The sequence below is a fragment of the Aethalodelphis obliquidens genome, unplaced genomic scaffold, assembly GCF_003676395.1.
Source record: "Aethalodelphis obliquidens isolate GAN/ISIS:26980383/991018 unplaced genomic scaffold, ASM367639v1 scaffold2, whole genome shotgun sequence".
Classification (NCBI taxonomy): Eukaryota; Metazoa; Chordata; class Mammalia; order Artiodactyla; family Delphinidae; genus Aethalodelphis; species Aethalodelphis obliquidens.
The window spans coordinates 69,127,468-69,153,165 of NW_020837946.1; the positions used below are offsets into that span (position 1 = coordinate 69,127,468).

The 25,698-nt window shown below is 38.3% G+C and overlaps 1 protein-coding gene across 6 annotated transcripts in view; it reads left to right on the plus strand.

Annotated features, from left to right (window-relative positions):
* Window positions 1-24,145, plus strand: part of FAP (fibroblast activation protein alpha) — a 72,252-nt gene extending 48,107 nt beyond the window's left edge. For 5 of the 6 annotated variants that reach the window (XM_027129773.1, XM_027129791.1, XM_027129800.1 and 2 more), the window contains 10 exons: window positions 450-497; window positions 5,833-5,931; window positions 6,402-6,471; window positions 7,216-7,410; window positions 12,889-12,943; window positions 20,227-20,326; window positions 21,389-21,453; window positions 21,955-22,027; window positions 22,290-22,363; window positions 23,744-24,145. In XM_027129773.1, the coding sequence (XP_026985574.1) occupies window positions 450-497; window positions 5,833-5,931; window positions 6,402-6,471; window positions 7,216-7,410; window positions 12,889-12,943; window positions 20,227-20,326; window positions 21,389-21,453; window positions 21,955-22,027; window positions 22,290-22,363; window positions 23,744-23,845 (881 nt within the window). In that variant the 3' untranslated portion in view covers window positions 23,846-24,145. The other variant, XM_027129815.1, reaches the window with a different exon arrangement.
* The last annotated feature ends 1,553 nt before the right edge of the window (window positions 24,146-25,698 follow it).

Here is a 25,698-nt window from a genome sequence, read left to right on the forward strand (position 1 = left end):
ATGCTGGGTTCTACCTACCAAAATAAACTGAACATCAAACCAAGAAGCCAGATTGAAAATACATTCTAGGTACTGGAGAAGGTTATTTGATAATGAAAACACAGCTAAAACTGGCCCATACAGCATATCTTCCCAGAAGGCCGTTTATCACTGCAGCTTCTGGGACCCATTTGTGTAATTAGATCTTAACTATTTAGGATCACTCTTGGAAAAGTGCACAGGCAACTCTTCTCTTATGTCTGTCCTTTGATTGGGCTCTGGTCTCATGTGTTCTTTCAATGTAACTTAAAAGGTGATGTTTACTTCTCTATGGGGAGAAAAAAAATAGTTGCAGAATTAAAAGAGGTAATTGAGCTTGACAGTAATCACAAATACTACCAGAAGTTCTTGTTGAAAACGAAATGTTATTTTAAAACTAACCCATGTTTTTGTTTTCATCCTATGCACAGGCCCAGGCCTCCCAATTTCCACCCTTCATGACGGCCACACTGATCAAGGTACTCTCTCTCTCATGCTGTTATCTTGTCTTAAGAAATCCTGGACTCTTATGACACTAGAGGAAGCAAGACAGTTTCCCCACACCAACAAGGGGAACAGTGCTGGATTCTCTTATTGTAGAGCTTATGATTATATAGATCAGCCTATTCTTTGAGTCAAACCTGATCATATGAAATTTAATAATTATTTGCAGTAAGAACCTGGCATAATGCAAATATATAAGAGGGATTAATCCTGTCTTCCCCAATCACCCTTATCAAAAACACAGAAGCTTAGAATTGGAAGGAAACTTAAGATTTTTAGTACAATCTCCCTCCCAAATAAGAAGACCTGTTTTTTTGGTAACATCCCAAACTGGAGAAGAGTTCCAGATATAACTCCAGTTCGAAGCAGAGGGTGACTATCACGCTAGCTTTTTTGTTTTAACAGCTACATCACACTGTTGCCACGTATGAGAGCCCTGAAATTTGGAGGCTCTTTCCATTTTCAATTTCTATCAAGACAGAACTCCTCCATCCCGATTTGAGATATTGGTTCAAAATAGTTCACAGCTCAAAGATGACCGTTTTTGCTCTCAACGGAGATACCGAAGTGTATAACTGCCCTGAGACTCTTCCTGCGGTTCTCTGTTATCTTTTGATTTACTATTAAACATTATAGGGTTGAAGTTGATGGAGTCCAGGGACAGTGAGGGACTTCAGTACTCTGCTTTGGAATTGGTTTGACTGCCAGCCCAATGGCCTAAGTATAGGTGAAGATAAGAAAATGAGGAAAAACACAGTAGATTCAGGAGCTCAGGACAGGACAGGCTTTGTAATAATGACACTGTGGATTTAGTTTCAGTTTGAAGTTTTGCGTTTTTTTTTAACCTTGTGTCTAATAATGAAATACTTTTAAGAATAATAGATTGTATTTCTCATTGCAACCTGCAGTGAGAGAAATTTTAAAGCAAGAATAGTTTGGAATTTGTAAGGTTTTGTTTTAATGGAAGTCACCATAAATGTATAATTCTCATTTTATCATGACCGCAAAATAAAGGTCAGCTTCCTTTTTTTAATGAGTTTCTACTTTCTTACTATCCTTCTCATATTCTTGCCAGATACAAATTTCTGTACTGCTTGCAAAGCCTTGTTACTTCACCCAATACTTACAAAACAGGGACAGTGTTCATGTCAGTCTCATATATGTCATATGTATTTATATGTTTTCTAACTCTCAAAACATAATGCAAAGTCTTTTACAGCACAGTTCTGCAAACTAGCCTCATGATGAAATTCTCCAGAGAGGTTTATTATAAATACAGATTCTCAGGCTGTCCCCAGAAATTCCAGTTCAGTAGGACTTATAATGGGCTAGGGAATCTGTATTTTTAATAAATCCCTAAATAAGTCTTGGAGTTGCTTTTTAGAGCAGATGATATTTCTTCTATTTATTTCTAGTTTTCTCAGCCATTTTCCATTGCATTTGGTGCCCCAATTTTCATTCAATAGATATTTATTAAGCACTATTACATTAAAACAGACGCTGTACTAGATACTAGATCCTTAAAATGAACAGATACTGGGTTAGATATGGTCCCTGTCCTCAAGGAGATTATAGATCAGTGGGGAATGCAAACGTGTGAATGGGCAGTTACAACACAGTGGGGTAAGGTATTAAGATAGGGGAAATAGAGATAGCATAAAAACATATAAGCAGGGCATCTCATCTGGGGTAGGGGGCTTAGGAAATGTTTTCTAATGATAGCTACATCGACTTTAAGACTCAAATATAAAGGAGGGATTGATGCTGTTTGGATGTCTAGCTTGCTCAAGTGGATTGGTATTGATACTCTACTGAAAGATGGGATTCACAGTGCAGAGAACATTTTGGAGAGAGGATGAATTTTGTTTTCAATGTTGAGTTTGAGGTACTGATGGCATATAACTAAGAAGAGCTGTCCTGGAGTGACATAGTTTTGGAACTGGATGTTGGAGGATTGTTTGAACTGAAGAGAATGATCATGAAGTCATTCATTTATGGAATACATGGTTACTAAGTCCATGGAAATGGATGACGCAGCAGAGTGGGGAAAATGAGGGTGGGCAGGGGTAGTGGAAAGTGAGCCTAGAGTAAAACTGTGCAGAAAACCAACACAAGAAATGCAAAGCGAAAAATGAACCTGTAAAGGAGACCAAGGGGGAACAAGAAGGAGGACAACCTTGAGAGTATATGGAGTCATGAAAGGCAGGGGAAGAGAGGGTCTCAAGAAAAAGAGAGTGCTTATCTGTGTCAAGTGCTTCAGAGAGTGAAGCAAGACCTGCTCTAAATCAATGAGCTTAGCGAAATAAGGATGAGCATTAGCTTGGTCAGAGCAGTTTCATTGGAGCAGTGGAGGTAGAGGCCAGACTGAAGCAAATTTAGGTCTGCATAGCAGGTAAATAAATAAAAAGAAACTATTTTCAGTAGGTCTGACTGATGAGCAAAGAGGTGGGATAATGACTGGAAGAGACTGATAGAGGTTTAAGCTAGTTTTTGAAAGCTGATAAACATTTGAGCATGGTTGAATGCTGATGGAAGAAATTTGGAGACCAAAAGAGGTTGAAGGCATAAAGGAGGGAGGTCGCTGAGAAAGTGGGCAAAGTGGAGTCCAGAGACAGGTGAGGACATTAATCTCCAGCATTGAGATGAGAGAGAATGAGGAAATTACTTTCTCTACATAACGTTTTTTGCTTTCTCTGCGAAGTGGGGTAAAGTCAATGGAAAATAACAGATAGTACTTGAACCAGATGCTATAAAAACCCAGAAGAGTTGACACTTGACATGGAGGGCCCAGTTGAGGCTTAGTTGCTTCGGGCAGAGCAGATCTTCATTAAAATTACCTAACTGATTGAATAACTTTATTCATCAGATTTTCTGCAGATTCTTCACATAATTTAATCAATGAACAATATGTCATAGTTAATATGATTTAAACAAAAATCTCACATACGATTCATCATTCTTACCACTTGATTTCATTGTAATGAAGAGTCTTCAAACATTTGGAGAGCACATACTACATATCATGCCCTTGGTACTGAGCATGCTGAGTGCTGAGTATACAATGATGAGTGAAAGAAGGTGAAAGGTACAGTCTGGGCTGTAGCACTCCTTGCCACATTATGCATTGCTAATGCACAGCCACATAGAGAAGTCCCATTGCCACCCCTCCCTCTCCTCACAGACCTACGAAGTTCCATATTGCCTCCAAGGGGTGGGAAAATTGCACATTTACTATCCATAAAAATGCAACCCTGGACTGTAGAAGCTTTAATAAGATTTTCCATTCAACTCGTCATTTCAGTAAGTCATGAATCAGAAAATTTCAGTAGCTAGGAATAGAATAGAAAAGGAATCAAGGTCAACCCAACCAGGCAACATCTGCGTGTTGTCTCTGACTTCCAGTATCCGTCTACAGACTGATAAACATGGTCTACATAAATAAATATTGCAGCCATTCTTTGTGCTTACTCCACATAGATTCCCTTTATCCTTGACAGTTCCACACTGAGAACCCACACAAGAAGGAAGAGCTGGCTGCATTGTGGTTATAATTGAGTATACATTTTATTTTCTTTTTTAGTTTTAACTTTTAAAATTGAATTATAGTTAATTTACAATGTTGTGTTAGTTTCAGGTGTACAGCAAAGTGACTCAGTTATACATATATACATGTTCTTTTTCAGATTCTTTTCCATCATAGGTTATTATAATATATTGAATATAGTTCTCTGGGTTACACAGTAGGGTCCTTGTTGTTTATCTATTTTATATATAGTTGTGTGTATATGTTAATCCCAAACTCCTAATTTATCCTTCTCCCCGCCCCCTGCTATCCCTTTTTCTAGTTGTAACTTTTAAGTTGCCACAAGTATCTCTTTCCTGATAGATTGTCCAAAGTTAAAATGAAATGTATTATGTATCTTATACAACTCATACTAAAACATCTATACTTGTTCTAAGATTAAATATAACACTTTGGAGCAAAATGCCATGAGTATATGAAAGCTGAGAGTTACAAGGGAAGTGGTTTGGCAAACTTAGTGTAGTTACAAGTACTCCCCCCAGCTCCCCATCTTCAAGGACCACTTTTTTAAAAAGGCACAAAAACAAGGAGACCACGGGACTGGCATATCTCAGAAGTCATCCAGACCCTCTTTTAAAAAATAAAGCCACATGGGCTTCCCTGGTGGCGCAGTGGTTGAGAGTCCACCTGCCGATGCAGGGGACACGGGTTCGTGCCCCGGTCCGGGAAGATCCCACATGCCGCGGAGCGGCTGGGCCCGTGAGCCATGGCCGCTGAGCCTGCGCTTCTGGAGTCTGTGCTCCGCAACGGGAGAGGCCACAGCAGAGAGAGGCCTGCGTATCGCAAAAAATAAAAAAATAAAGCCACAAAATCCACTTATTATACAAAAATCTAACTTCTCTCTAGACGATACCTAATATCTATCCAGGTCAAAACAAAGCTTACAAAAAGTCCTCTACTGCTAGAAACCCATTCGAATGTATCACTCATCTTCAGCATCAGGAGATCAATATATTTGTTCAGTTACAAAAATTAAAGTGTGAAACATAACTAAGCTCAAAGATAAACAACAGTTTTTTTAGGAGATCTTTTAAGGTGAAAGACAGAAATCATAGTGTGTATATACTGTTGTTCTTTTAAGATATATAACTACCTTGAAAGAAAGGATTTGAAGGAATAGGATGCACAGTAATTCAATTACAAAAAGAAAAAAAAAAGGAAGAATATCACAAAAAGAAAAAAAAGAGGAAGAAGATCCTATATTAAGCAAGTACAGCAGGAAAAGTTTAAGAAAGAAATAGATATAAAAAAATCACAGAATTAATATTTGACCTTACACATTGAAGATTTTAAAACAAACTTTGTAACTATAATACATACTTAATTATTTTAAATTTGAGGTTTCAGCAATATAGATTTTGCTTCTACCACTTTTTCAGTAAAAATATATTTTTTTAAATGTCACCTACTCAGGTCATGGCTTCATGTTGTAAAAGAAAAGTTAGAAACGGGAAAATGTGGCTGAATAAACATTGTTACTTCTGTGATTCTGCTCAGAATGTATTTTGATGCCATCAGGGTCTGTTTAAGAGACAATGACTGATGTCCTTCATAAGCTCATCCCTGCTTTAAAGGCTGGATTAAAAATATCCTTGTCAATATGAAACTCCTTAAGCAAACCTTATACAGTTTCAGTTTCATCCATAGTAAAGCCAAAGACATTTTAAGAAAGAATTTTCCTATGGAATTTCTATTAATTAAAAATGAACATTTTATTTTTTTTTAAGAAATTAAAATCCTGGAAGAAAACAAGGAATTGGAAAATGCTTTGAAAAATATCCAGCTGCCTAAAGAGGAAATTAAGAAACTTGAAGTGGATGATATTAGTAAGACCTTTTAAAAATTTCTCATGAATAGATATGAAGCTGAACACTTATCAGCTTTTGCTTTTTTAAAACAAAATTGTAAGGTAAATATTATAATCCAATCTCTACAATATTACAGGATCTTAATTTTAAAAATCTTACTGTCACATTAAATTTTTATGAAATATCTTTCATATGTTTGTGAATAGGTTGATCTTATACTTTACTATAGCTCCATTTCAACACTGATACTTTTAAAAAGAGTTTATCTCATTTTAAAATGTGTGCTTCTAGAAAAATAACAGTTCAACATTTCTAGCAATTTGTAAACTGGACAAAAATATGTAATAAAAATCAAGTAAAACATAGTCTTTGTTCTTAACAATTTACTAGTTATAAATTGATTTTATGTTATATGTTGTTATTAAAGAAAATAAATAATGCTATGAGTATAGTGGAATGAAGATTTTTCTCTATTTTTGTTTTTCAAGCTTTATGGTACAAGATGATTCTTCCTCCTCGGTTTGACAGATCAAAGAAGTATCCTTTGCTAATTCAAGTGTATGTAATATTTTCTTTGGTTTAAAAACTATTTACTGAAAATATGTTGGATTAAATACACATTTGTGAGATAGAATGAACCATTCTCCTCTGTAACAGTTCCTATTGATGCTGTTTTTATATATTCCCCAACTAATCAGAGTAAATAAAATATGGCTATTTAAAATAGCCTGAGAAAGTTTTGAGATTTTTAGATGGACTTGCTTGCATTTACTGTTTTGAATTTCCTTTGTATGGCAAATTGCCTAATGTGTCAGAATACCTTTGAGATAGAGAAATTGCAGCCAAAAAATATTGTAAATCATCTTAACATCTTATGTAATTGAGTTAGAAATGAAATAAGGGAATGGAATACATTTTGTGGAATCACACCCAAAATCAGTGCTGACCTACACACAATTTGCTTAAAACACCATGCATTTTTTTTAGTATATCTTATGCCTGCTTTTAGCAAGTGGCAGGTGGCAGAAATGACGAAAAACCCACACATATTCCTTGAAATGCCAACCCTAGATGTATCCGTTTTGGGGAATAGGAGAGGCTGTGTCCCAAAACAACTTCCTTGTAGCAAACCTCTGGGAAAAGCCTGGTCCTCTCTTGATTTTGAGCCAGTTCTAATGCCACTGTTATTGAAATTTTATCATACAAATGTACTGGGAAATACTAAAGGCAATTCTTGGCCATGATGGGAAGTTGAGTTTCACAAAGGAATCAGAGATTCTATCTTTTTCTTTTTTTCTGTAGGTATGGTGGTCCCTGCAGTCAGAGTGTAAGGTCTGTATTCTCTATTAGTTGGATATCTTATCTTGCAAGTAAGGAAGGGATAGTCATTGCCTTGGTGGATGGTCGAGGAACAGCTTTCCAAGGTGACAAACTTCTGTATGCAGTGTATCGAAAGCTGGGTGTTTATGAAGTTGAGGACCAGATCACAGCTGTCAGGTGAGCGCCTTCTCATTCAAACAGAAACTGATGTCAGCAAAAGTCATGCAGTCATTCTCGGGTTTCCCCATCCTTAATGTCTTAAATATTTTTTGTCCATTTTCCTAACTTCATCTAAAGCTATCATTAACCTTAAAGTGATATTTTTACCCAATATAAGAAAAAATTATTCACGGAAGAGAGAAGAAAAAGGATTTATGGTGAAAGATGATAAATACTCTCTTTCCACGTTTCAGTCATTCTAACAGACTTTCATTACCATGGCTCACAATTAGCGGAAAACTTTGTATAACTCTAGGGATGGTCTGTAGGAAACCAGACATCTGAATTTGCTCAAGCCTTGTGGATTCTACCTCATAAATTTAGAAATGGCTCAAGATTTCATCAGCACTATATACTTATAGATATTAGCATTCTTTTGTAATTAAACTAGCTATTTTAGCAAGAATGTGTTTTCCTATTTTCATTCGACAAAAAATTTCTTTTACATAACAGAAATCTACCAAAACATGTAGGGGAAAGACAGATTTATAATCTGAGTTCTTCTTCCCAACTACATTCTCAACCACAATTTATGGCTCAATCATCTCTTCCTGAAACAAAAAGAATAGAGTCACCAAAATTGTTCCTAATTTGGAAACACTGTGCAGGATTCTTCTGGATATTTCTGTATAGTTGTTGGGTTTCTGTTATTATGATGTGAGTAGGTGAAGTTGGGGAATACTAGTTTGTAAATGTAAAAGCTAACACAGGCTGACTGTACTCTTAGTCATGGATATATGTGCATGAGTGATGTCTAAAGGTCAAACACTGTTTCACAGCAAAGAGCAATTTAGAAAATTAATTAGTATGTTTCTTTTATCATCTTAATATCATCAGCAGTTATTGATTTCAATGCAGCACACACAACACAGATTATATTTAACAACTAGGAGCCAGGCCCAGACAACACTTTTCTGTATTTTTTTGTCTCTAATCAAAGCAGAAGAATTTTGACTCACAAGTAATTATTTTTTTTAAATAGAAAAGTAATCATAACCCATATGTTTTCAAATTTTTCTTTCATTCTGTGAACAGTAATATACACACACTTACACCTAAAACATTCAATGAAAAACAAAGTCGATTTGAGTTAAATCTGAAAAATTGATAAATAAGTTATTAAATAACACTATACAATCTGTAGGCATCATTCACACCTAACTTCTAGGAGGCTCCATCTTTCTTACTGATCCAGATTTTTGGCCTTTCCACTATTTTAACATTCTTGAGGGAGTCTTCGGCCTGATAGAGAGTCATAGAAAAGATAGTTCAAAGAAAAACTCTGAGATTCAATCGTTCATGTAAAGACTGTGGTACGCCTTAAGAACATTAACACAATTGTCAGCATTATAGACTTAATTCTTTACGGTATTGTTTTTGGCATTGTGGGTCGGGTCACATTTATTTGTATTTAAACCGTGCAATAAACACCAAGGGCATGTAATCCTGGGACAACATCAAAAGACAGAGATGTAAATTATGGTTTGTAATTCAACTTTCCAAAGTTGGTAGAGCTAAAAATGGTTTGTTTTGGCACTGGTTAAAAAACAATCATCATTAACATCATACATCATTATATTTTTGTGCATTTATTTACCACCAAAAATGCAGCATTCAAATTTAAGAGGGATACCTTAAGAAACAGAACAGATAGAACTGATAGCTTCTTAATGTTTTTCCTTGGATGAAATGAAAATTTAAACATGAAACCCATGTATAGACCGTAACAAAAATTGTTATTTCTGGTGTCCAACATATAGGACACGAAGCCACAAATTCTATTGATTTTCACAATAATATAAATGTGTTTGGCATTTAGAATTGAAAGGAAGATGGACCAGAGGCGGTAATTGGCTACGTTTACCTTCTCTGAGCCATTTTTAGGATGGAACCTGAAGAATGTCTTCCTACTATAGATCAGGCATATGTTCGCTAATTGACTCAGCCATTCAAGAACAGATGAAATATTAGTATATGCTATTACAATACTCTGTATAAAATTGTGCAATTTACAATCTCAACATTCAGTGCACTTACAGTTTTTGAAGAGTGAATAAACCACATGCACTCAAGGGAACATGGTTATTAGATGGAACTTTTTGTATTCACCTTAGTGAACAGGGGCAGCTGTATGGCAAAGCACGTATACAGCAGTGGAGATGCCAGTTGGGACTGGCCTTGGCTTTGCTTGAAACCATTATCCTGCAAAAGGGAAAGGGAAGCCTTGAAACCCTATGCTTTGAGAAAACAAAAGCTAAAAGAATAGACTTATAGTGATAATTCTAGAAATAATTCAATCACATATCTTCCTGAGAAGTGTTTTAGTAATCAGACACTGAACGTCTGACTTGAGGAATTGGGATTGCAATTCCTCTATGGTAGTCCTCAAATTACCTCCCCTCAAAGAGTGAAATTTTTCCCTGGAATCTCTTATGAAATGCAAGCTGGCTAAATTTTTTATATACCAAAAAATATCATAAGTACATATTTGGAAACAACAGTAAATACTAGTCAGGGTCAAGAAACAGAGTCAAGCAAAGCAAAGCAGGAAAAAAAGAGAGGACCTACAACCGCACAAATTTTGACTATACATAAGAGAAAGCCCCAAAGGATACGCTTGTGAGGTCAAAGCTTAAGGAAAACTGAGACCTGCTTTCTTCAGGCTCCTCTGCAAGTGGTTCATATGTGAGACCCTTAAAATTTCAGTAGTTATAGGATCAAATATGCTCATTTGGGGTAGGTTTGGCATTTTTGACATTCCCACAATTTTGAAATTTTATATAACTTCAGGGTTAGCAGTAAAGAAGGATTATATGAGAAAAAAAATATATCATACTGTTATACATGGTATCAATAAGAACATTTCCAAAATAGAATAATAGTAATTGATTACTAAGGTTTCGAACTGACCTTAGATTTAGGGTATTTTTATGAGAAAAAAGTTGTAAAGTCCAGTCCAGCCTCCAAAATTAGAAAAAATGCTTTTTCACTTGCTATTAACATTTTGTTGATTTAACCACATTGTCAACAGTATCTCTGATAACCCTCCTGGAAGCTCTTCAGAATTTGGAGGTAAATTTTATAGAGGCTTGTTGGTCTCAGATTATCTAGCTAACCTTTAACCTAGTCCTTCCACAGTAAGTGTTAATGTTTCATTTCCATGTTAACTATTGCACTATCATTTCCTGTAAATGTCATCCTTTCGGAATAAACCTAGGAAGGGAGTTGTTAAGAATTTCCTGTTCCCGTGTATCACCTGTTATTTGCTTTTACCCCAAATGCAAGGCAATATGATTGCTAGCTTCTGGGAGATCATAAAATCACGATTGATTTTATGGCTCAGAACTGGCTTCAAGCACTAGCAGCAAGATCATTTTTTTGACAAAGAAAGTGAACCTTCTTTTCTTTCACTTGGCTTTTGAAGTTTGTGGGAGAATTGCCGAAATGCCGCAATTTGCTGCCCGTTGTCTCTACTTTACCGTGACCAAGCGTCAACACAGGTAGCAACTTTCTGTTTGCTACTGCGTTTCTCCCCTGTAGACCCCTCAGTGTCCCTCAGAATCAGTGTCGAGTAAGCTGTGACTGACGGGGCTTCTTCCCATCTGTTTGTGCCGGGCATCTGCCCAACTCCTCTATGCATCAGAAACATGCATTTTCAATCCATGCAACGAGCAAAATGGTTGCTGTGAAATCCCTTTAAGAAATTCCATTATTTAACTAATGCAAATCACTCGGTCCTAGTTCCAGAGAAGAATGAGAAAGGGCATTAACGTCACTTAAGGCAACCAAAAAAATAGTATTTTTCTGGGGTCATGAGTGTCACTTTTGGCTCTTCCCCTCTTTTCCTTCACTGTCCCATCCAGGCCTCTATAATGGCTCATCCACTTTGCTTTTTTCTTCCACTGCTTCTGCTTCTCTAAGAGTTTCTTGAGTTTTTATTAAAACGCTCCCCAAATAAATCACAATTGCTCTAGAACACGAGCCATCAAGGAAGCATGGAATAAATTAGCCTAAAACACTCTCTTTTTGTACCAATGACGTAGTTAGATTTCTGAGGGCTTCCCAGGACTTTTTTGAAGGTTGTCTTTCAGCATGGTCCCTTGCTCCTAAGGATAGATTTATTTTCAAATTCATTTTTAAATGGATTTCCCTCAATTTCTGTGAGGGAAATTGAATGAATAATGTTCATATCCTGAAAGATGCATACAATTGTCCAAACCATGATGAACTGAGGGTACCTAAGTGTGAAATGGGAGAGGGACGGATGTGTTTCCATGGATGGATGTGACCAAAAATGAGACAGTGATTATAATGCATGTCAACCTAAATAAAAGGTTAAAACAAGGCAAGCTCAAAATTGTCAAAAAAATGAGTTTATTCAGGAATAGCAGAGGAATTGAAATTCTGGACTCACAAACTGTAGCAAGCTATGGGCCCATCCATTGAGGGTTTGGGGAAGGCTGTATTTATAGGGAGGGAATGAAAGAGGGGAGAGTTCAGTGAGAGTCTATTAAAATCGAAACAAACAGAGACCAGCTTTGACTACTCCCTGGGCAGACAAAACCAATCCCATCCTACAAACAAAGCTCAATTCAGCATATTTTGAGAAACCAACCCAACTTGGGTCATTTCTTGTTCACGCCTCTGGAAACCATAAGCAAAACTTCCCAAGGTTGATATGAGGCAACCCTTGACTAACTCTCTATCATTTAAGAAAATTTCAATATGACCAGTTTTATGGAAATCAGGCATATATGGAAATCAGTCTCTCACTCCTGAGGGCACATGTGTGCAATTTTTCATTTATATTCTTCAGTCCCATTTTAGGTTGAAATTCTTTTACATTAACATCTAAGCAAACAAAATCATAAGAATTAATAAATTTTAAAACAGCAATAATGAAACCCTTTTTTCCAAAAGCTGGAGATTTGGAAATTTGGTCCTAGTCATGGTGCTATTACTTCTGGTGTTACTATGAGCCAGTCTCTCTTTTTTTTTCTTTAAAATATCTTAAGTGCATTTAATAGTAAATTCAAAAACATGTGGCTATAGTGTTAGAACCTGAGTTAACCATTTGTTTGTTCACTGCATTAAAAAACATTTTCCCCTTTCAGTCTATTCTCATTTGCTGAGTATGAGCCTGTCTCTTAACCTGAGTCCCAAGTAACTCACCAGCACAGTTAGGGTAGGAGGCCTTACAGCCCTGAAAGTATTACTCAATAGATGTACCATAGAGTCTAAAGGATCCTTTTACCCCTTGCAGTAAGCATGATAATGTTCTTTTAACTATTTGTAAATGCAGCCTGATTATGCAAGTGTTTAAACAAAGAAAATGTAGCGTTTCTATTAAATCTTTGGATTAAATATGCTTGTGTAATGAAGTAAATGTCATGTGTACACACTTAAAATTCTAAAAATTTGTTTCTTTTCCTTTAGAAAATTCATAGAAATGGGTTTCATTGATGAAAAAAGAATAGCCATATGGGGCTGGGTGAGTTGTTTTGTATGTTTTATGCCTGTTATTTGGTTCATCATTTTCTAAAGTGTTCGCTTATAAGGTTTCTCATGAAATGTTAATGTTGCAACATAATTTAATCTGTCAATGGAAACAGTCAATTTGGATAATCTGGGCTTCAAAGTGGTGGCTTTAAGTGTTTGTTCCTTTTTTTCAATCATTTAGTTTCTTCCCTGTATAGCAAATTAACTCATAATTGACACATTTTCACTTAATTTCTGGTATTAGAGTATACTGAACTGAACCATATTCATCAGAACTTTAATTTCCTTTGTTATTTTAGGGTTAATATATTCCTTTTCTTTTATATGTCATCATTTCATTTTCATGAAAAGCTAAGATAAAGTTTGAAATTATACATCTTGGCTGTTTTGATTCTTTTTTTTTTTTTCTTGCAATCAAATTCTTTTACCAGACCTAACGTTAATTTGTGCTAACTGGAGAGAAATAATTATTTATTGCTAGTTATAGATCATGGAGATAATTTCCCACGTTTGAAGAGCTACACAGGTTTTTTTAAACACACATTAAAAGGAAGTGGCAACATTTATCAGTCATGGGCAATGAAGTCACTGGAAAGTTTAGAGAAATATGGGAAAGAGTTTAGATTTGCCCATTATAAATTATGATAATTACCCTTCAAAGAAGATTTCCTGTTTCACTTTTTGGTCTGAGTTTGTACATTTGCAAGTCAATTTGCAGCCATTTGTGCTTGGGTTGTTTTTCTTGGCTGTTTTCTCGGAGCGCGGCCTGCACAAGATGGAGGGAATGAAACCCAATATTGAAGGGAATCTGCAGGATTCCACTCATCTCTCAGCTCAGTGACCAGATGAAGAGCTGTTATGAATTTGTGGAAAGTTGTTACTTCAAGCCATTTGGTCCTTCTTAAAACTATCAAATGTTAAGTATCTAAACAGAATGGAATTCAAATGGGTGGAAATAAATGAAATATTTTTATAGTGAAATATTTCAGATAAGACCTTTCTTACCATCCATTTTTATGAAATTTCCTAAAGTAAATCCTTGAAAGATTCACATTTCGAACTGAACACTTACATATAATATTAACATTTCTCTTAGAGTTTCACTTTGCTTTTACTTCAGTCTTTGAAATAACTGAAAGCTACCTTTTAACTTCACTTCTAGAACATTCTAGGTATAAGTGGTTTGGTAGAGAACCATGTGTGTGGGATGATTTAAGAAATCCACTCATCACATGAAGGAGAGTGAGCTTTATCCATGGTTCTGTAACATGTTTCTCTTCTTATTTTTCTATGTTTCTGTGATCATTACACTCCATTCCTTAAATGTCAGTGTTTTTCTGGGTCTGGTCTTCATTCTTGTTGTTCTTCACTTCCTTGGGGAAACCCATGTGGTTTCAAAGATGATGATGACTGCCAGATGCCTGCCACCAGCCCCCTCCTCTCTCTTCTGAGCTCCACATTTCAAATGGCTACTGATCATATTTCCCAAATGTCTTACAGAGGCCTCAAGCTTAACTTGCCCAAGTTAAACGTATTACAGTCTACTTTAAAACAAGGCTTCATCTTTAATAAGGACCTCACCACACACCTAGTCATCCAAATTAGTAAGTTCAGAGCTATTTTCAGCTTCCCCTGCTCCCTGACTCCAATACTCTGTTGATTAGTAAATTCTATCAATTCTGCCTTCAAACATTTGAGTCTATTCTCATCATCCCCACTGACGTTGCTTTAGTTCAAGTTTCTTTATATGTAATCTGAATCAGAGCTCCTCAAACTTTAGCTTGCATAAGCATCACCTGGAGAACGTGTTAAAACAGTTTCCAGGCAACCCCCCCGACCAGTACTCCAGTGTGGAGTCTGAGGGTCCACTTACATGGACCATAGATTGGGTGGTACAGGTTTAACTATTCCAGTTACTTCTTAACTAGCCTCCTTGCTTTGGTCTCACAAACTCCAATGTTGCTAATGAAGTTATTGTTCCAAAACACAATTCTTGCCATGTTGCCTTTTTGCTTACATATTTTCTAGGGCTACATGTTGACCTCAGCCTAGTGCCCAAACACATTTCCTTGCATGCAAGGCCCTTGGCAATCTGGTTGCATCCTACTTTTCCAGTCTCTCTCCCTCCACTTCTCCCCACTCTTTTTTTTTTTTTTTTTTTTTTTTTGCGGTACGTGGGCCCCTCACTGTTGTGGCCTCTCCCGTTGCAGAGCACAGGCTCCGGACGCACAGGCTCAGCGGCCATGGCTCATGGGCCCAGCCGCTCCGTGGCACGTGGGATCTTCCCAGACCGGGGCACGAACCCATGTCCCCTGCATCAGCAGGCGGACTCTCAACCACTGTGCCACCAGGGAAACCCTCCCCACTCTTTATGAATAATTTGTTTGATGTCTGTGCTTCCTTTTTCCCACGTGTTGATCAGTCCTGTTCCCTACACCCGCAATGCCCATCCTCTTCTCCCATTCCCCATGTCTTCCTCTCTCCAAAACACAAAATTCCTACTTGTTCTTTAAGACCCAACTCAGATATGAATTTTTGTGCTCCAATAGCTCTTTATACTACTTTTATAGGAACTGCCATGCTTTATCTTGTTTGTGCATTGCTTGCTCTCACAAGAATCAAGGAATGGACTTTGTCTTTCTTCAACTTTGTTTCTCAAATATTTAGCGCAATATTGTCCATCTCACGTATCTATGATGCTGTTTAAAATGAATTTAATCCTGTAAGTCAATGTTCCCCCAAAGGTGTCATGTTAGTATCAGGAAATTTGGGGGAAATGTTCTCTGGTCTAATAGTTTGGTAAACTATGAAGTCTGTATAATAGTGTATATAGCCCCTATAGTAAAGAATCCTGTTAAATTTTGTTTAATACAGTATTACCCAAAAGTATTTGATTCCATGGGTGCCTCTTTTAGTAGTGGTCTTGAAGTCAGTAGGAAGTGGAATTGGAGCCTTAGAAAGATGCTCTTGGCTGCAGAATGAAGAGCAGCCTGATGTTGGGGGAGAGAGTGGTCCAAAGGGCTAAGAGAGCAGTAATACGGGCAACAAATACCAAGGGCCTGAATTTAGGCAGTGAAGAAGGGGACAGGAATAGGTCATAGCTCTGAGTGCTCTTTTATAGTATAATAAGCAGAGACCTATGGGAAATTGGAGAAGGGAAAGAGAAAGACGTTGAGAATGACCATGTGGGCTTGTTTAGCTATCACTGTGTTCCATAAGTACCTGTTTCTACGAAGTATTAGCTACCTTAGTGGTCTGAGAAATACTCGAAAGCTAGCCACGCAATTTTTTTCTTTGGTCAATTGGTCAATAAGTTGCAAATCTTACATTTCCCTCCATTATCCAGATTAAGAAGGGGAGAGAAGGCATTTTTATCTTTTTATCTTACACTTTCATTTTTCTGGCACCAAATTAAAGTCCAGTAGCCTGTTTTTTAGCTTCCTCTTAGACATCCACTATGCACACAGCATTATGCCTAGGAAGTGTCTGTTATGACAGCCGTTCTGACCTGGGCAATTTTGTCCCTTAGGGGACATTTGGCAATGTCTGGAGACGTCGTTGGTTGTCAGAACTAGGGGAGTGCTACTAGCGTCTAGTGGGTAGAGGCCAGAGATGCTGTTAAATATCCCACAATGCACAGGACAGCACCCAACAAAAAAGAATTATCCAACCCAAAAAGTCAATAGTGCTGAGGTTGAACAACCCTAATTTATATGAAGAAAAATTGAAGCAATTATTCTGACAATTGAAGAGCAGCAGGGGTTTTGCCTAAATTATTAGAATAACAACCTCATTTATGGGCTTTGCTTTGTTACTATAGACCTAGCCAGGTGGTGTTGAATAAGCATTAGTTCGTGATTTAATCTTAGCTCCCTTCTCTTCCAGTGACTAATTATAAGCAATTTGAATTGCTATGTGTGATCAACGATGTAAAAGTAGGACAAATGCACCTCTAATGAAACTATGTTAGACTCTGAACTTAAAACTTCCCAAAGAGGTTGCCCTAATGTAGGGATATAGAGGAAGTGGCTTGTCGTCAGGCATCCTGCAGTTGAGTCTCAACTCCACCGCTTACTCTAAATTTATTCGGAGCCTCAGTTTCCTCATCACGAAATGCAACAATAATTTCCTCATCAAGTCAGTGTGAGAGTTAGATGAGTTAATAGGAAAGTCATATATTAAACAAATATTTATTCTATTCCCACTGTGTTTCAGATTGTATTGTCAGTGCTAGGGAGACATTCATTAACCAGACAGACAAAAATCTCTACCTTTATCGAGTTGGGAATGGTTGGGGAGAAAGGCAATAAGCAAGATAAATAAGTAACATATACAGGATGTTAAACAATGATCAGTGCGATGGAGAAAAGCAAAACCAAGCAAGAAAGGAACAAGGAGCATCATACAGGATTGGTGCAATTTTAGATTAGAAGGACAGGTGAGACATTTTTTTTTTGAGTTAAGACTTCAAATGGGAGGGAGTGAACCATGCCAATTTCTGGGGATAGAGAATTCCAGGCAGAGGGTGGCAGCACTTGCAGAAGTCCTGGGGCTAGATCACGCTTGGAGAGTTCAAAGAACAAGAGGGCTTCCCTGGTGGCACAGTGGTTGAGAGTCCGCCTGCCGATGCAGGGGACACGGGTTCGTGCCCCAGTCCGGGAAGATCCCACGTGCCGCGGAGCGGCTGGGCCCGTGAGCCATGGCCGCTGAGCCTGCGCATCCGAATCCTGTGCTCCGCAACGGGAGAGGCCACAACAGTGAGAGGCCCGCCTACCGCAAAAAAAAAAAAAAAAAAGAACATCAAGAGAGCCAGTGAGCAAGAGGAGGTGGGAGGGGGGAGAGAAAGGACACAGAGCCTGTGGGACCACAAAGACTGTTGCAATGACCTTGTCCATACAAACATTAGCTAGTTATTATTATTGTCTGTAGGTGAAATGTTCCAATCTGCATTATAGCTCCCATCAGAGTACTATTCCATAAATCCCTCAAAATTCTGTGCCCTTCTAAGAATGTTTTTAAAGATATCCTTCATTTAAACAAAATGGCAAGGCATCTAAGTGCAAAGGACAAAATTCTAGAATTCTCATGGCCAATCTGCTCCGTGGGTTCTTTTCTTTCTGCAGCCACCCACTCTGCCTTGGAGCCCCACCCATGGGAGAGCAGAAAAAAGTCAGCTCGGGTGGTTTTTTTTCTCTTTTTTTCTACAATAGAAACAGCTTTTCTAAGCTGCCTGAGAATTTCAAGTACACCTTCTTTTATTGTGCTGCTGCTACACTCGTTTGCTTTTACAAATTCCTAGAGGCAATTTGTATTCATGTTGAAAGCATGACAATTTTATTTACATACTGCCCTATTATCTAATCACTGAATAGATACAAGTTAATATTTTTATAATTCCTAAGATTTTGGACAGAAATGTTCAAAACCCTTTTTACTATATGCAAATGCTTTAATTTCAAATGTCACTCCATGCTATTTTCTGTTCTGGGGCATAGGAGGGGAGAAGCAGAACCCAGTATTATAATTTGCAGTGATCACACTTTTCCAATAAAACCATAAACAGTAATCATATTTCTAAAGGACTCAGGCTTACTCTACTTTCATTTAAACCAAAAATTAAGAAGGAAGAAGAAATCTTTTGTTTCAGTAATAGTTGTTGCTAACCTGCTGATCAAAACAGATTATTCTTATGTTTTAAGTGAAAGTTTGATCCTGATAGAGAATTTTCACTTATCAAAATGATTTTTAAACCCACATGTTCCTTCTATTTTAAAATATATTTTTCCTCTATTAAAACACATTTTAGTTCTCCTCCAAGTATAATGAAAGGAGGCCACGGTATAATTGGAGCTGCCACTTTTAGTCTGTGTTTTGTAGCCAAGGGTCCTCAATAAGATTCCCCAGAGTTGGAAACATAAGACTGTAAACTAGTTAGTTAGCATTCTTTCTCTAACAATTGAATTCAGCAAGATGGTTTAGTTTATTCCCTCAGGCCATGTATTTCACGGTTTAAGACTAGACCCAGGCCACTGACCTGCTGCCTGATTTCACCACGTCTGTCTCCTGTCTCTCCCTTGCTCTGTAGGGCTCTCACTCCCACTCTCTCTTTCACCCTCTCTCAAGACTGACTTTTCTGTAGCAAAGGATGATAGGATCTCTCCAGACCGGAGGGCAAATGATTCCCAGAAGTTTGTGGCAATAAAGTCCTAAAAGCAAGGCACACCCTTAGTTAGAGAGTCACACTGTCCTCTTTTGATTTGTAAGGATGTTCCTGTGTTGGGGCAAGAATAAGCCCTGAGAGTCACTTCCTAATCTAGCACACACATTTGGGGTGGCGGGGAGGGGGGAGGGGGGAGGAGGGTCTCCTAGAGGAAGCTCCTAGAGGAAGCATCTCTCCCCCAGCAGGTTAATACAGACAAAATTTGCCTTCCAGGGAGAGATGAGCTTTACCGTGACACTCTGTTCATTTCTTCATTTTTAGGAAAAGGTTCAAATTTTCAAGTGACACAGGCACACATCTCCTTCTGTTATGAGGGTCACATTTCTGAATCACCTACCAATTCCCTGGGGAAGAAAATTGATGAGTGCTAAACCTACTCCAGACTCTGCAATTTGTATCCCCTTTTGTATTACTTTATTTTTCCATTAAGTTGGGGAGGGGGGCATGTAAGATTTTTTAAGACACCAGTGGCTTTTCCTCCTTTGCGCTGCTATGCCAGAAATCCTCAAAACAGAATACGTAACACTACCTTATACACAGACTCTGGCCATGTCTTAAACTACTCAAAAGGTTCTTGTGTCCTTCCCTTGCTGTTCTGTTATGAAAATAAATGAGTAAATATACAGATATAAGTGCTGCCTCACAGGAGTTTTTTGCACGTTGTGGGAAGTATCTTGCTTTTACTTTTGGGGAATGATCTTCTTTTTTGTGTATTTTTTTAAAGTAAAAATCCTGTTTTTGCCATAGCAAGGTCCTGGTTGGAAAAACATAGAGGGGGAAAAAAAGAATTTTGCAGAAAAATTGCAATTATAGTATCTCTTAAACTGCCCACACCATGTTTGGATCAGCACACCAAGTATTTGTAATTGACTAAGCTGAAATTGTTGTCATGTCTGGTGGAGTTTTCTACCAAGAGTGCAAGATAGACATTTAATCTACCCTATCCATATTCCCCAGCTCCCATCAGTACTTATTGTGGGTAGAATTGCTATACAAATACCTTAGAGAGTTTATGAGAGTCAATCTGGGACTGACTTGTAACAATGTCTCTATAGTCCTACGGAGGGTATGTTTCATCGCTGGCCCTTGCTTCAGGAAGTGGTCTTTTCAAATGTGGAATAGCAGTGGCTCCAGTCTCCAGCTGGGAATATTACGGTATGGAAACATTGCATAAATGTTGCTGCGAAAACATTTAACACATAATTACTCTATATTTAAGGTTGCTAGGAAAACAAATTATGCAGTAAAATTCACCCCAGCATCACTGGGAAAAATATAATCTATAAATGAGGTTGTTTATATGATTCATTATAATCATGTTGCAATAATCTCAGCAATTTTAAGACGAGGAAGGACTCTTCCAAAACCCAACGTAAGTTATTCTCTTCCAGAAACCGTGTGCCCCCTGATGAACCAAATCTTTAAAATCAGAGTTAACCCTGTTTTCACAGACACACACAGGTGCAGCTGAACTAGCTTTCAAGCACATCTTAGGGAAAGTCAGGACGTGACCAAGCAAATCACCGCCATGCCACCGTTTGCAGCTGCCTGTTACATTGCTCTAGAAATCAAAGAAACAAAAATTTGTTCAAGAAGTACACCTTCCGTGTGTGCCTATTTTTATGATGAACATCAAGGCAGGACGATTATTTGTAAATAACTCTAATAAATGCACGAAAATTAGCTTTCATCAAATCCTCTTCCCTGTATTGTGGTGGAAATGGGACAGTTGTGACTTGTAGGGAATCTCCATTCAGAGAAAAATGTGTGTGTGTGTGTGTGTGTGTGTGTTTTGGGGGAGGACTTGGGGGACAAAGTTCCATCCCAAATTAATTAAGACACCAATAAAGGTACTAGAGGTGGCTGCATTTGTGATTTCTTTTAAAATATAATGAGGTCATTCCTAGCTCAACATTCCCCCCACTGAAGAACTTTGGGTAGAAGTGAAGAAGTTTAAGAGCAGCCCTTTCTATCGTTAGCTGCTCCTGTTTCCACAGTCTTCTCCTGCATTGCTTCTCCAGCCCTACTGAGGCAACTTGCAGAGCCAATGACTTGGGTGGAGCGTTACAGTAAAGGGCAGCAAGGACCTTCCTCGGCAGCTCCACCTGGGAGATTGATGAGCAGTTATCAAACTCGGGGGTGGGGGGTTCTGGTTGGTTAATGAAATGACACATATCACATGCAAACAACACACTCATATACTCATATGTTTTACAGCATCTATCTACACAGAGCGATTCATGGGCCTCCCAACAAAGGATGATAATCTCGAGCATTATAAAGTAAGCATTTTCTGTTTGATTTAGGTCATTAATTGATTTCAAATGTGCTAAATAATTGGAAAGCCGTCGTTCAGAGTTTACAGTTTTGCTGGGTCCCCAAAGCAAGTATGATGATCTTTTGTCAGCTGCAAAACACCTCATTAAAAAGGAATTGACTCCTTTTGGATTCTATTTTTTCTTTCCCCATCCTCCTTCCCTAACTTCCCTTTTCTTCATCCCCCTCCCCAGCCCCTACTCCTACACAGCTTGAGCGGGCATCATTTATGCCTAAGGTCTCACTCATATGTAACATATGACACATAAACTTTCAGTTTTTCAAACTAAGAATCAGATGGAAGTAATGCAAATGATGATGAAAATGTGTTGCTCTGACTCTTAAATATTTATCAACCAAAGCAATACATAATTTCAGTATTGGTGCTAAGTCCATTGCACAATGATTTAGCTAGTTTTCTATTAGAACTTGCAGCAACTAAAATGTTAATTTTTCCCCTTTTCCAGAATTCAACTGTGATGGCAAGAGCAGAATATTTCAGAAATGTAGACTATCTTCTCATCCACGGAACAGCAGATGGTGAGGTTTAAGCAAGACTCTTACACATAAAAATACTGAGCCAGCATCACTTTGTTTAAGAAACATTAAGCATCCTCCTATGCCTGTGCTCAGGGTCAATACCTAAGAGTCAGGGACATTTCCATAAGCGAGTGTGATTACTCACTGCTGACAATGTCAACTGCATGACTAGATAATTGTTGGTGTTCATTTCCAGGCGGTACATTGTCACTCTGTGCTTTCTGGTATTTAACAGCACTTTAACTCTCTCTCTTTGTTGCAGATAATGTGCACTTTCAAAACTCAGCACAGATTGCTAAAGCTCTGGTTAATGCACAAGTGGATTTCCAGGCAATGGTACATAATTTTGTTTCACTCATGTTCATGGCCTTAGACCCCTAAGCTAAAAGGAGGACCCTTCTTTTTTTTTTTTTTTACACTAAAACCTGACAAGGAGGCTGTTAAGGTAGAGTAGACAGAACATTAGCAAATGACTCTTGGATTTTTCATGAACTCCCTGAAGGACACTAGTCCAACCATGTCACCTCTGTTGATCCCAGTTGAGTCATATATAAAATAAAGGCATCCACAAGCTTAGAGGATCTTCTAGCTCAAACATCCAATAGTTCTGTGGTCCTACGTATTAAGTGTAGCTATGTGCTTAGAGTCCCTGTAAAATCTGAGAGGCTCAAAGAAGCTAGAAGATTCTGTTTATTCAGTAAGAAGCAATCGCAGAATGTTATGAGACCTCAGAGGCTCCCTGAAATCAGGTGGTTCCACAGAGTTAGAGAATCCTTCCAGCTCTGTGTTCTCAGTGCCTGGCGTGTGGTCGGCCCATCACAGAAGGTCATACTTTTACTGAGTAAATGAATAAATGAGCTAGCTGTGAAATCCGGTTGCATGAAGAATGGGAAATGGAAACAGAGAGGAAAATAAGGCAAAAGCCAAAGCAAGGGACACAATCCCTGGTGGCTATTGTTCCCCCTCTTCAGGGAACATAAATTCTCCCTCACTTGCTTATGTTGCCCAAGCACCTACAAAAGGAAACCCCCATCTTTTGGAAATTTGGTTTCTTAAAATAATTTAAAGAGGGTGAGGTGAGATTTTTCTGATCTTTTTTTTACCCCATTCACCCATTTTTGAAATTGTGATTCCCAAAGTAAATTCAACTCATAAGTACATAGCATTACATCAATAACCACTAGCCACCTTTATTCAATGAAAGCAATAATCTTACTGGCAACTCTCCAGCAATAAAGTTTCAATTTGTAATACCATCTCCTATGGAGGGTGTTTACAGTTACACGTATTGTGAATTTTCTGCAACAGATAGGAATTAGATTCATGGAATTTTTGAGCTAGAAAGAGCCTTAGAGAAAATCAAAGCCAACCCCCTCATTTTTCAAATGAGGAAACCAAGCTCCAGAGCAGCAAAGTAACGGACCTAACGCCCCAGCTCTGGAACCCAGGATGCTGGCCGCCGTGGAAGTTCAGCCACCGAGATCTCAAAATAGAAGTTTGAAAAATATGAAACAGTAGTGAAGGTTAATAAAAAGGCTTTAAATCTTCCTGTTCTAAATGTTTACCTGTAACCTATTTTATTTATGCAAGTGTTCTTAGGTAGAATTCCAGCCATAATATTAGAAAAATTATCAGGTCCTGAGAGGACAAAAAGCCAAAGCTGGATGCATTGTGTGTCTGCAGGAATAAAACAGGTTTCTTCCCTTTGTGTTTCAGTGGTACTCAGACCAGAACCATGGCATATCCGGCCTGTCCACGAAGCACTTATACACCCACATGACCCACTTCCTAAAGCAATGTTTTTCTTTGTCAGAGTAAAAACGATGCAGATACAAGACTGTATCACAATCTGAACACTTCCTATAAATGCCTCAGACTGTTTGCTTGTTTTACTCTTTATGCTGTTAAATGTTGGTGTAAACAAACAAACGAATGTTGTTCTGAAGGCTGACAGAGAATTCAGAGGACTCAGAAGTTCAACCTAAATATTGTTTACATTTTCTGGCACTCTGTGAAAGAAGAGAAGAGGAGGCCATACCTTTTGCTTTGTACACAGACAGTGTTTTATCACCTGTTCGTTTGAGGGGAAAAAGAATAAAGTCAGAAGTTAAAATGCTATGATCTCAGTGTGCATTAATTTCAGGTTCCTGTTTCTATCAGAGAAGAAATGCTTATGTTAGGCAAGTGCTTGAATAATATTAGGGTGGTCACGAAGGAGAAGAATCTAGAAGCAGTTTTGGATTTTTGTAATTAGAACTCCAAATGCTGGAACACACAGCTCAGAGTGTGCAAAAGCATTGTTCAGAAATCAGGTTGGCAATGCATTTTGTAGAGGCACCCTGACGTTTGCACTCTGTGCTGTCCCTCCAAGAAATGTTTATTAAATTTCTCCCAGAAGATTTCTTCAACATTGCCAAAAGCATCTGATAAAGATAAAGTCAGAATTTTGGATCCAGGCTCCTTTTAAGAAATGCTTCAAATTTGGAAATGTTCCTATTTTGGATCCCTTTTTAGAATGAGTAATGGTTAACTGTTTTCTGATTGCTAAGCCACACCAAACTAAATAAAACAAAAAATCAGATAAAATGGACTTCAACAGCTGGAGAAGGAAAATGTTACATCTGGAGCTTATTCTGGGGTTTTAGTTCTATGTTACAGGGTTTATTTTGGAAAAGAAAAAAAAAAAAGAGCCATAATGCCAGCAATCCCAAAGGCAATGCTCTGTCAACAACTGTCCCCATCAATTAGAAACACAGGCAGTACGCCATCTCTGTGATGGCCACGGAATTAAAAAGATCCACAACATGTCACCAGAAGATGTCTTAAATGAATGCTGAAAGTATCATGAAGCCGCTGCCGAGAGGACTTTCCATTGACGCGGTTCCCAGCATTCAATTGCCCTGGATGATTTTTCCCCATCCTTGGTTTGATTCTTCCCAGTGTCAGGTAGAAGACCCTCACACCTTCCGTCATGCTGTATAACTAGAAGAGCCAGTCCAGGCATGGAAACGTACAGCAGGCAGGGACCTCAAAGGTCATACACCACAGACTCTTCTAGAGTTTTCAGACCTTTCTCAGTCCAGCACTCTTTCTCCTATGACTTTCTGAAATCATGCTCCCATTCAGGCCACAGAGTCCCACCCACCTCACCTGTCAGGAAGGGTACTTGGTGGAGGTCAGGGCAATACCCTCACAGATTCAGGACTGGCCACAGCCCCTCCTCTGCACATCCATACAACGGGTGATGCCCTCAGGGTCAGAGGGAAGCTACTACTCTCCTTTTCTGTGCCACATGGAGCAGCCTGTGAAGCAAGCCCAAGAGATTTCTGCATGGTTTTCTCCCCATTCACTCTCTCCAGCTAGGAAGGGGAGACGAGCCAACAGCCCTTTTCTAACACTCTGTTAAGGGAGACAGCAGGGCAATTTTGTAATTATTATTTGTATAATGAGGAAGTCTTGTTACCCCAGCTTCTCTTCCGCCTTTGTGGAATATGCAAACCTGGTGTTTAATATCAATGTGTAAGAAGTGGTTTCCAGCCTCAGGCCTTGGCTCCCACTGCCACAGAGGCAACTTCTACAAGACAGATCTAACCGCGTCATTTTCTCAAGTAGAAACCTCCAGGGATTCTCCATGGTCTGTAAAATAACATTGTAGATATTCTATGTAGAAC